Raw genomic sequence first — 12,089 nt, 5'->3', positions numbered from 1 at the left:
CTCTTTGCCTTGAAGAGTATGGAGAAAAAGGTGATGTTCAATCAAAATTGGTTGGATGAATGGATGGATGGATATGAATTCTAGGCGTAGTGCCTGGATCATAGTAAGCATTCCGCAAATAGAGGTTCTCTTCCCTGTCTCTGCTTCCTACAATGCAATACAGAGCCTGGGTGAGAAGGAGGTGGGTTTTTTGGGAGAGAGTTTCTACCTTGCTGCTGTCTACAGCTTCTACTTAGAGCTAAATGCTGATGATCAGTTCCCTTGGCCAGGAACTCTTAAGAAGTCACCTCTGTTTGAGTTCCACTGTGAAGTTTCTGCCAGATCCAGTTGCCATGGAAACTCCCCAAGCCCCATGGGCGGCTCCACAGGCATCTGGCCTAAGTGCAGACTTGACCTCCGTGCTTTCTTCTTCCTGGACTTCAGCTATAACCATGGTGATTCAGGCATTCGCTGAGTAAATGGCTACCCCAGGATACTGTTCATTCACATTCTCCCTTTCACTTCCTCCCTCTTCTTCTGACTCTCCCTTACTATCCACTCTTTTTGTCTTCAGTTCCTTCAAGAATAATTCAGTTCCTAATATATTCTGATAATGTGTTGGACAAAGAAGCAAATGAGTCCTGGTTTCTGCCATTGATGATTAGATAAATACTGATACTTGGCTTGGAAATGATCATTTACCAAGGGCATACCATGTGCCAAGAACTATGCTAGGCGTTTGACATTTGCTGTCTCATTTAGCTCTTACTGCACTCTTAAAGGATGGGTCATCTTGTTCCTGTTTTCCAGATGAGAAAACAGAGAGGCAATACGTTAGCATGACTTCACCCCCCACCCTACTGACTCTTAGAGACCGTGGATGACTGTGAAGGTTTAAATGACATAGGACATAGGACAGCTAGGCCAGCATGAGTCCAGAGAGCTAGTGTGAGCAATCCCATGCCTGCCCCTCATCCCTCTTCTCCCAACCAGAAGACAACTCTCTGGAGCCTGGATGGGATTTCTGGTAGTTCATTAATTAGTAAAAGGAATGTGTTGGTCACATTGCATTTCTGCTGCTGTCTGGGCCAAGTCTGAGAGATGCCCTCCCACAGCCCCAGAGGGTGCTAGTGTCCATCCAGGCATCTGCCTCCTCGATGCCAGGAGCCTCTACCTTCCACATGTCACTCTCTGGGTCACCTTCCCAAGAATGTGTTCATGCTGGACTCATCCTTACATGTTTGTCCCCTCAGAACAGACTCCATAGAATCTCGAGTGGAAACTCAGCGCTGCTGCTGACTGCTGTTTGGGGGTTTTGTTAAGTATCTAGGCTTGGGACAATATGTTGACTTTTTAAGGAAAGACTTACACAGAGCACCAACTCCTAGTCCATACCCTAGTCCATAAGGAGAAAATGTCAATATTAGATTGCTTATGCTATTTAGTTACTAAACTGTTTATATTTTAGAGTTTGAAATGGCTTTTTTGTGGTCCTCAGAGGAAAAATGAAGTGTGTTCCCCTTTTTTTGGTGGTCATTTTGGGCTTAAGGATTTCCTGTTCACATGACACCAGGACCAAATTTCTAAATTTTATTTGCTATTCCATTTAACAAATATTCAACAAATATAGCAACCCCAAATAGATGAATAGTCTCTAGCATAAGCTATGCCTTGTCCTAGGGCTAGCAATAAAGATCAAGATACTATTCTTAAATTAAGGAATTTCTAGGTTCCAGGCAGTGAGCTTAGTGTGAGAAATGTAAAGATGGTGAAGATGGGATCCTTTCCTTCAAGATGCTCACTGTTTATTAAGAAAAAGAAATATCCATACAAAAAAATCCAAAGTCAGCTGTCCATAGGGTTCTTGTTCCATTAGGATTCACCAGCCTGGCAATGTTGCTTGTTTATGGTTGGCGTGGTTTTGATTGGTCAGCACCTGTGTCTGCTTACTAATATGTTACTATCCTCCCCGGATGTTCCGATGCATTTACTGAGATTCCGCCATGTCCCAGACACTGTGCTAGATGTTGGGATACAGTGGTAAGCAAAGGGCATGGCACCTTCCCTCAAGGAGTTCACCATCTAGTTACTAGAATCTAGTGTTTGAGAAACACAACAAATGTAGGCTGTTTGTTTGCCTAGAGGGAGAGGAATCTACATTTGTGGTTAATCTCAATGAGTGATGAGGGACAAGGAAACAAGTGGGTTTCTATGCAAAGGAAATAATACCTATGATAACGTTAGCATGAAGAAGTGTTGACTGGGGTGGCACTGCGGTTATGCAGCCCTGCCCGCACCTGGGCCCGGGAGGGGAGAGCAACAGGAGGTGTGAGTGCAGAGACCCACCATGAAAGGCCTCGGATGCCAGGCTGATGAGCATGGATGGCATCCTGTGCCCAGATGCTATAAAGCAGCTCAAGGGGTTCTGACAGGGAATGAGATGGGAAGATGTGCCCATACCTCACTCATTCCACAAGCAAACAGACAATAGAGACGAGGGGAAAGAGGTGAAAATGCTAAGGACACAGAATAAATAGGACTGTGTGGCTGTGCAGATGCTATAAAGGAAGAAGACAGCAAAGTGAGGGACATCTAGGTGAATGGTGGTGTTTTCGGTAAGTTGGCAAGTCCAGGAGGAAGTGGAGGGGGAGAGGGGGAGGAGGTGGAGGGGAGGAGCACAGGTTTAAAGAGAAAATAACGTGTCCAGTTTTGAATATGTTTATGCCATGCCCTTGGGACTTCCAGAGGAAGATGTCTGGGAGGTTTGGGCATAAAGATTTGCTCAAAAGAAGAGCCTCGGGGGTGATAGAAATTTGGGAGCCATTACTCTAAAAATAGTAATCAAAACCTTGAAAGTTGGTGTGAATAACAAGGCCTAAAGAATGAGACCCAGTGGGGACTTAGGACACAGTCCACAGAATTTCTTTGCTGGCCCAGTGCTCTGCTAGCCATGCAAATCCAATCTACTCATCCTACTGCATCATTAAATTGTCTTTAATTTTTCCAGGCAAAACTCCCCTCCCCATCCTGTGTCCTCTGTATTAGTTCTTAGTACAACTTGCCTTGGGTTCTGACTCACTGTGGTTAAGCCTGCCTTTGCCCCCTAGCCTGCAAGCTCCTGAAGATCAGAAACTATTCTGCTCCTGCTCTATGTGTGTCTACGTAATAGGTGCTCAGTAAAAGCCTGTGAAATTAACTTGTACTGATAAGCTTCCACCATTCTGTGAAAACCAGTTAGATGACAGACACTGTGTCTGTCCACTATGCCACGTAATCATCACAACCTGTGAGCTGCTTCTTACTGTCCTTACCATACATATACGAAAACTGAGGTTCACAGAATGAGACAGGTCACAATTTGAACCCATGGTTGTCAAACTCCAGAGTTCATGCTCATTCCTCTAGGCTCAATGAATTCAACACTTCTCACTTCTTCCTGCTTGTTTCTAAAGCCAGTAGAGAGTTTAATGTCATCTACATAATTATCAAGAATGACCAGCCTAATTGAGAGGGAGGGAGGGAGAATTGCCACAGTTTTCATGAAGCTTCTTTCTTTCATCTATACCGAAGGATGTAATAAGCCCATTTTCTAGAGAGTTAAGTTGAGATCCAAGAAGGGCTGCTGAGATGTCATTGGCAAGTCCAGAAGTTGGAAAATATGATCTCTTTTTCCAGCTTCCCATTTGGAAAAGGGCAGGATTCCCAAATTCCATGCTATCCCTATTTTCTTACCTCATGGACTTATGTATCTTTGTGTATATTTTTGTTACTAGGTTTGCTGAAAAGCCCAGTGAACAAGACAGCCTTGACGCTGATTGCTGTGAGCTCCTGCATCCTGGCCATGGTGTGTGGCAGTCAGATGTCCTGTCCACTCACCGTGAAGGTGACTCTGCATGTGCCTGAGCACTTCATTGCAGACGGTAAGAAGCAAGCATAAAAGATGCCCCATACCTGCTCATCACCGTGCACCCCTGTCTGGTCAGATGTCCTCCATGCATGGCCCAACTTCACAATTAGATTACAAAAAAAATAAAAAATAAAAAAAAAATCCAAATCCAAAGGCCTTGAAGAGGCCCTTATGATTTGGAATCCTGCATTATGTGAATGGAACTACAGACTGCTTTTTGCCACGGGCAAGGATAAGATTTGTTAAATAAAGGAAGAATTCAAATGTGAGTGCAGAAAGATTGAGCTACTACAACCTACTATTTCTTATTATGCTTCTGAATCCTATTCCACCTAAAAATATCACCCCTAAAATACTATTTTCTAATTAAAAAATATGACAGACAAGATCATATGAGCTTTGTTGGAATCTCCTAAATATCCTGGAGAATACTCACATCTCATTCCCTGTAAATGTACTTTGTAAGTATGTTATATCCTACTCTTCACCCAATTAATTTGAATTAATGAGACACTGTAGTCACTATAATCATTTGCAAAGCATGGCCCAAGAAACTGATTAAGGTGCTTGAGATCTATTGTTAAAGTGCCCTCCAGAAAGTTGTCCCACTTCACATACTCCAACAGGATGTGATGGCACCTCTTTCCCCAAATGCTTGTCCAAGTGCTTGGCATTCATATTTTTAAGTGTATTGAAGGTTATCAGAAATATAATGAAGAAGGCATATTAAGTATGCAGCTTAATGAATTTTTACATAAGAGTCCACCCAGATTAAAGCATACAACATTCCCAGCACCTTCAGCTTCCTTATGCTCCCTCCCCGTTAATGCCCTCCCAGAGGTAACCACCATCTGACTTCTAGCACCCACCATATTAGCACCATTGTTTGTTTAAAACTTTTTCCAGTTAGATATGTATTGGATGTTTTTGAGATCCTTACTCAATATTTGTCAACTTACCTCAAGGTAACTCACTTTTATCTTTAATTTTTAAGTTCATGTTCAGAACATAGCACCAATCCCTTCAGTATGTTTTATCCAAAGTGGAACTTTCACCTCCTTTCTCTGAAACACTCAGACTTCTATTAATGCATCCTGTGATTGCTCCCACTTCACCATGTGATCTAGCCTCTACTTGTGTTTCACCTGAACTGCAAATAAGTTCAGTATTTCTCATTTTATATATCATGCAGTGGATTTTCTGAACTAAGAACAATACTTTTAGTTCATTCCTATCAAATCATGTGTGCACATATAACAGGCAAAACTGTGAGTGTGAGATAAAGGGATAGCGGAGGGAGCCAGAAGGAATCAAATTTACAGAATTATCCAGGTAATGTAGGCTGATGAATACTGGGATTGGAAGAATTGCCAGAACCTGGGTGTGGTTGGCGTATGGAGATGAAAGTCTGGGAGTGATGAACAATGAGTTTGGGAAAACCAAAGGGACAAATTTTGGCCATTATTAAAGACACGTGACCTTAATTTAGCTTTACCTGTCCGTACTCTTTAACTGTAGAATGGTAGGCCTTAGCAACATTCAAATTTTGAATATTTTCATGCATGTAGAAGTAGAGCTCCTAAGAGTTTGAGTTACCTGCTCAGAGTCATGTTAAATACTTTAATGGCTAAGAGCAGAGGCTATAGAATAATACAAACATGAATTCAAATAGTTGCTCTGTTAACTGCCATTTCTATAGCTAGGTGAAAGACTTATCTCTCTGAGCCTCAGTCTCTGTGTTTATAAAATGGGTATGATAATAATACCTATCTCATTGGATTATTGTGAAGCCTATAATTCCGCATTTACCAGATTTTCAGATAACATGTAGTTGGGAAATTGCAAAATCGAGGGATCACCCAAGAAAACCCCAAAACGTGTGATGGCTCAGAAAGATAGACAAAAATGTGGTGAATTAAAAGGTGCCCTTTCTCAGTGATCCTTATTCTGTTCTCTGTCATAAATTTATTTTTTAAATTTTGTTTTATTTATTTTTTTATTATTATGGTAGTCACCATACAGTACATCATTAGCTTTTGAGGTAGTGTTCCATGATTCATTGTTTGCATATAACGTTTTTATCATAAATTTAAAACTTTATAACTTCCTGCAGAGTTGTCTGTTTCTGCCTCTAGACTGGAAACTCCATGAGGGCAGGAGTTGTGTCTTCTGGGAGAGATGTTGTATCCCTGATGACAAGCACACTGTCTGGTCCATGGTTGATGCTCAGTAAATATGTGTTGAATGAATGAATGAAATCTGAATTAAAGCAGACTTACAGATGGTTCTGTGGGATTCTTCTGTTTGATCACTATGAAGAAAGGAGAGGCTGAGTCAAGGAAACTAAGGCAGAGAAAGCATACAGAACAAGGATAATTGAAAATGACCATGGAGTGCATGGTCTAGAGAGTGCAAGTATTAGAGAGTACAAACATGGCAGGCAATGCTAGGTGACCTAGCCCAAAGGGTCTCAGTTTCAAGGTTTAATGGAACCCCCTTCCCCTACATGCTGCATTGTTTTGGTTAGGAATATGTCCTTTGAAATAAGTATGTTTGGATTCAAATCTCAGTTTCCTTATTTAATTGCTGTGAAATATAAGAGAGTCAGTTAAGCTCCCTGAATCTCAATTGTTCTTATCTGTACAACGGAAATTACTTTGAAAGTATCGAATGGCAATCACGTATATAAAATACCAGTAAAATATCTAAAACATTGTAATTGCTAAATAAATAGCAGTTATTACTCTTATTCCTAAAATGATCCATAAAGGAAGAGACATCAGAAGCTGGGACATAGCAGGATAAGAAGGCATAAGAAACTAAATAGATGAGATTCTTCTATTCTAATAGATTCTAATAGAATCTAACAGATTCTATAATTCTTTTGGGGATCAGCAGGAATCCTGAGAACAATGAATACTTAAAGTCAGGTAGATGGCTGTCTAATAGTTCTCGGCAAGCAGACCTGTCCCAGCATGATCCCAGTGCCTCCTGTGGGTGGATAATCTATGAGTATTGCGCACTCCATTCCCCCACCAGCTCTCCAAAGCGATCTTTATTAACCCCATTTGACAGATAAGAAAACCAGAACTTGAAAAAGGGTGGAATCCAGCTTTTTATGGGGGTGGAGCAGGGCCTAACAAAGAACCATTTATATGAGTTGGACTAGTCGGGTTTCTAGCTCTGATTTCTAGAGATCCAAGAGTGTTATGCAGGAAGGCAAGAGGGGAAATGATGCTGGTGTCTATTTTCCTGAACCCTTATTATCTGTTGGCATTAATATTTGTAAATGCATTGATACATAGCATAAATGCAGTAAAGCAAACAGAATGAAAGTGTACAATTCAGTGACTATATATATATATATATATATATATATATATATATATATATATCCGCATATCATAATATAGGCCCCCACCTAAGGCCACCGGCTGAGTTATAAACAATGTCGTAATAAGGACTATCAGAATGAAAGCAGCCCCCATCAAATGGAAGGACTCCATTGAGACAAAGCCACCCAAGGACCTTGGCCAAGACAGTGCTCACATTTCTCACCTCCCCCAGAAACCTTAAGCTGTCAAGTGTTAGCCCTTAGTGAGCCCTCATCCAACCCTGCGAGTTGAGCTGTCCATGGTGCTGAAGCATGGGAAGGTTGGGGGAGGCTGAGTAATGAGGCTGGTCTTCAGAAAGAAAATGAATTCTGCACTTGTGTTATATTTGATGCTTACTGCCCATTATAGGTAAAGGTCAGCACAATATAGCACTTGTCCAGACACCAGTTGGCACGAGCAATAAATCCTGACAGGCTGCATTGAAACCCTTGGCAAATATCACCCCTTTCTTTGTCTGGGTCTTCTCAAGGCCGGTAATGGCTTTTTGCCCTGCTAAGTAACACAGTGAAGACACAGACTAGGTTTGTGTCCAAACTTACTGAATTATCTGTTTTTTTTTTTCATCTGTGGCCTGTAAGTCATCTACATTTGGGTCATTTGGGCTGATTAGCCTAAGAACTAATGAATCACATTCTCTAGGGGTGGAGCCCAAATATTAATATTCTTAATGAGAACTCTGTGATCAATTAACAGAAGTTTGAGAGCTGTGTTAATACATTAATATCTCTGTAAATGTTACTTTTTTCCCATCCAACAGAGGTAATAACTCCTTGAAACACCTTGGGTTCCTGATAAGGGGCTTGAGTTTTTTCCATCTTTGATTTTATCAATGTCATATTAATGGAGCTGCCACATGCTGTAGGTCCAGTGGTTGTCCATAGCACTAAATATAATGTGAATGGCCCACAATAGGTTTTATAACAAAGCAGCCCTGGCAACATGGATTTGGGTTTCGTCCAAATTGTCATGTAGGTGGCATTATGGATGAGTGGTTATTGGTTAATTTTTAAAGCTTATCTTATTTGAGATGTCGGTTTGTGCATCCCTTGAGGCTCCCAGTATAAGTCAGGATATATTTACCCAATATTCTGCCCCTACAGTAAGCCAGTAGAAGAGACGACTTTTTTTTTTTTTTCTGAGAGAGAGAAAAGGAGAAAGAGAGAATCCCACAACCCTCTGAGATCATGACCTGAGCCAAAATCAAGAGTCATACGCTTAACCAACTGAGTCACCCAGGTGCCCTAAAGAGACAACTTTTGAAGGAATAAGTTGTTTAGATTAAGTGGGTGAGGTGGCTCCATTCTAGTGTAGACAAATAACAGTACACCTAGAGTTCTCTGTTATATTCTGTTCTGTTCTGTTCTGTTCTGGGAGTCATACTTTCAGAAGGTGAGTGATATATTGGAAGTTGTCCAAAGGAGAGGCTTTGTAGTTGAGATTGGAAAAATATTGTGGATACCTAATGACCTCTCAGGGAAAGGGTAGAGGAGAATCATTCTATAAGAAGAGTTGGAGGAACCTAAACAAAAAGTGAACCTAATATTATTGAGTAAGTCTGTTATAAATATGGCAGTGTTCATAGACTTTCATGGAATTACTTACTCATTCAAGTCTCATAACAGAACTGTGATGCAGCAATTTGGCATCCCCATTTTGCATACATGGAAGGTAGGTCTCAGGGATGTTAAGTGATTTGGTCAGATTGACACAGAAGTGAAGCAAGGTAGGAGAGCCCAAGTTTACTTGAACCCCTAGCCCAAGATCCTTCCATGCTCCACTCTTTGATAAATACGACTGTAGTCATTATTATTTATCTTGAAAAGGGGGACAGGCTTGGAAGTCCCCAGGAAGCAAAATTAGAGATAGCTGGGTGATGAGGGTGGTCAGAGATGATATAAAATTGATCCTTAGTCTGAAAATGTCTTCACTTTCTGAGCTTCAACCTCATTATCTATAAAGTGGAGATTATAGCAATACTTATCTCATAGAGTTTTTGTGAAGAATAAATGAAATAATGCTCATAAAGCTTTTAGCTCAGTTCTGGAGACCTGGTAATGGCTCAATAAATCATATAAAGGTTAGCAGTTGTGATCATTTTTGTTTAAAATTGGAAGGGGGTCGTTGCAAGGTAAGAAGTTCCCCATCATAGGAATTTTCCTGAAAAGAGATGACCACATTTCTGTGAAGCCATAGAAGAAAAGTGAAGTTGACTTGGGTACATGATATTTTGATTCAGAGCCATTTTATCAGAATATAAATTTTTAAAACGTTTAAATTTTTAGGACTTTTAAAGTGTGTTTGTTTATTCTTTACTACCGCATTCCTGGGTGTCACCCATTCTTTGCATAGGCTCAGAAATGGAGTAAAACTCAGGAATGAGTGAAGGCTAGGAACATCTCTTGAATACTTTACTTGGCTAAACACACACACACACACACACACACACACACACATGCACAGAAACACAGTGATTTATGTTGTTATGTTCATTGCATCAAAATATTCATGCCAAAATATTTGTTAAGATTGAGTTGTTAGCATTGCCTTTTGGGCTAGACTAGGTGATATTCAAATCCTCTTTGTTTTCTTTGACGGAGGAATTTGGGGTCTGAGGGTTCCTTACCAGCCTATGAAATCCTGAAGTGGAAATTTCCATCATTAGGTTGGCCTAGTTTATTAATAAGCCATATGTGTAGCTGCTTTTGGACACAAAAATTGTATACAATGAGTCATGGTCTATACTTGCTTCCACCCCTACTTCATGTCTTCCAACCCAAGAGAGTGAGCTAATAACGTGGCTTCATGCCTTTAATGAAGAATGAGGTTATAACCAACCTCAGAGCTAGTTTGCAGTGATTTGAATACATGGAAGGAGTATTTTCAACTCTTAGAAGGAAAAATTACACCACACTGAAGGTGGCTGATTAGTCACAAATGCAAAGAATCTTGTCTAAAGAGTGTAGTTCCTTGGAACTTCTGCTCTCTGGCATGATCTGGGGCTTTGTTTTAAAATGTTCAGTGTTGATTGCAGACCTTTGAGCACCATAGAACCTATACTGTATGGTGAGTAACATAACATAATAATTTTTTTTTTAAAGAACCTATTTAGGTATAAAAGTTCTCTACAGCAGGGTCTCTGCCTTGTTTGTCCTTCATTGCTTTGCACAATTCCATGCAGTTATGGCAGATAGGCTACCTTGCCTTGTATCTTCCTCCCTCTATGCATTTGCTTAAATGTTGCTATCCACCAGGAGTGCCCTTCCTAATTTCCATATACTGCAACCCTCCCATCTCTAAGACCTAACTTAGTTTTCTCCTTCTTCCAAAAAACCTTCTATAGCAAAACCCCCAAAACTTCTTCAAAGAAAACTCCAGTCAGAAATAATCCCTTCTTCCTTGAAAACTACATCGAACTGTATTTGTACTTTTTAAATAACTCTGCAGTCTACCTTTAGTCACTGTTACTGTTATGAATATATTGTTGGAACAACTGCCATGGTCCTAAGAACTGGCCTCCTGTGTTAAATCTTGCTCTCCTCCAGTCTGTTCTCAACAGTACAGATGGAGCGATATTTCGAAATGAACAATCTCAACATATTGCATCTTCCCATAAAACTTGTTTAAGTATCTCTAATTATAATTGTTGTAAAGAATGAACTTCGTAACATGGGTTTTAAGTCCCTGCAAGATCAGGTCCCTGCCTACCTCTCTCTTCCAGCCTCAACTTACTCCACTGCCTCTACATGGGTTCTTTAGATAAACATGGCTGCCTCCTGCCTCAGGGCCTTTGCAAAGTTGTTCCCACTGCTTGAAAAAATTTCTCCCCACTTCCTTAGTTTCTCCTGGACAAATTTATTTACCCTAAAGTGATTGACCTCCCCTTTTCATATTAGGTCCCTTCCTAATCATTCTCTACAAGCCCTGCTCTATTCCTTGATTTCACTTATTTCAGTTGTTAATTATATATTATCTAGTTAATGTTAGGCTCTCCCATTAAGTTGGAATCTCCATAAGGCTAGAGATACTATGGGTTTTGCTCATTATATTCAGCACCTAGGACAGCGTCCAAAACAGAGTTTGTGTCACCAAAAAGCATTCATTGAATGAAAAAAAAAAAGGGAAAGAAAAAAAAAAATGAAATGAAAAAAAAGAAGTGATTTCCCTAGCTAGACTTAAATTTCCTCAAGGTCAAGGGCCACAGCTTATTCATGTCCTAACCTATTGTGAAACCTAACAGAGGCTTCAGTAGACATATAATAAATTGTGTCTGTGAAATGAATGAAGGGAGGGCGGGGAGGCAGGTGGACCTAGATGCCCTCAAAAGATAGATCCTGGGGAGTGACGGTACACAAAATCTGAGTTTTCTTCTCCTTCTGTGATTGACTTTACTCCCCACAGTTTTTGTTCCCATCCCCAAAGATAAGAAACTCCAATCAAAATCCCATTTCTCCCCCAACACCAAAATGAAGCAAGCTTTATCTGGAAGCCCAGGCAGAGGGGAAAATATAAATTGAGCTGAGATTCAGAACACCCAAGGGGGGGAGGTGGCAATGAAATACCAATAAACTATATTAATATGCTGAAATCAGGAAGAATAGGTTGAACTCCAACCCAGATTTAATAACTATACATGAGAGAGTGCAGGGAGAAGGCAAGGCTAGGTTTCAGTCAGAATTAAAATGAGATCTGTAATGAAACTGGTAATATAATTATAAACTGTGAAAACTTTTTTCCCTTCTCCCTCTTCTTGTACTTAATGGGCAACTCGTTCAGCAATGGCCTGGAGCTGGTGCTTGGAGCGGTGAATA

General features: G+C 40.5%; 1 protein-coding gene across 1 annotated transcript in view; it reads left to right on the top strand.

Moving 5' to 3' along the window:
• The window catches only part of ASTN2 (astrotactin 2), an 844,435-nt gene that overhangs the window by 336,800 nt on the left and 495,546 nt on the right, over positions 1-12,089 (top strand). The window contains 1 exon segment of the mRNA XM_040631793.1: positions 3,753-3,899. Coding sequence (XP_040487727.1) covers positions 3,753-3,899 — 147 coding nt within the window.

The sequence above is a fragment of the Ursus maritimus genome, unplaced genomic scaffold, assembly GCF_017311325.1.
Source record: "Ursus maritimus isolate PB19 unplaced genomic scaffold, ASM1731132v1 scaffold_17, whole genome shotgun sequence".
In the NCBI taxonomy this organism is placed as follows: domain Eukaryota; kingdom Metazoa; phylum Chordata; class Mammalia; order Carnivora; family Ursidae; genus Ursus; species Ursus maritimus.
Note: the sequence above shows the minus strand (reverse complement) of the source record. Positions and strands in the feature narration are given on the sequence as shown.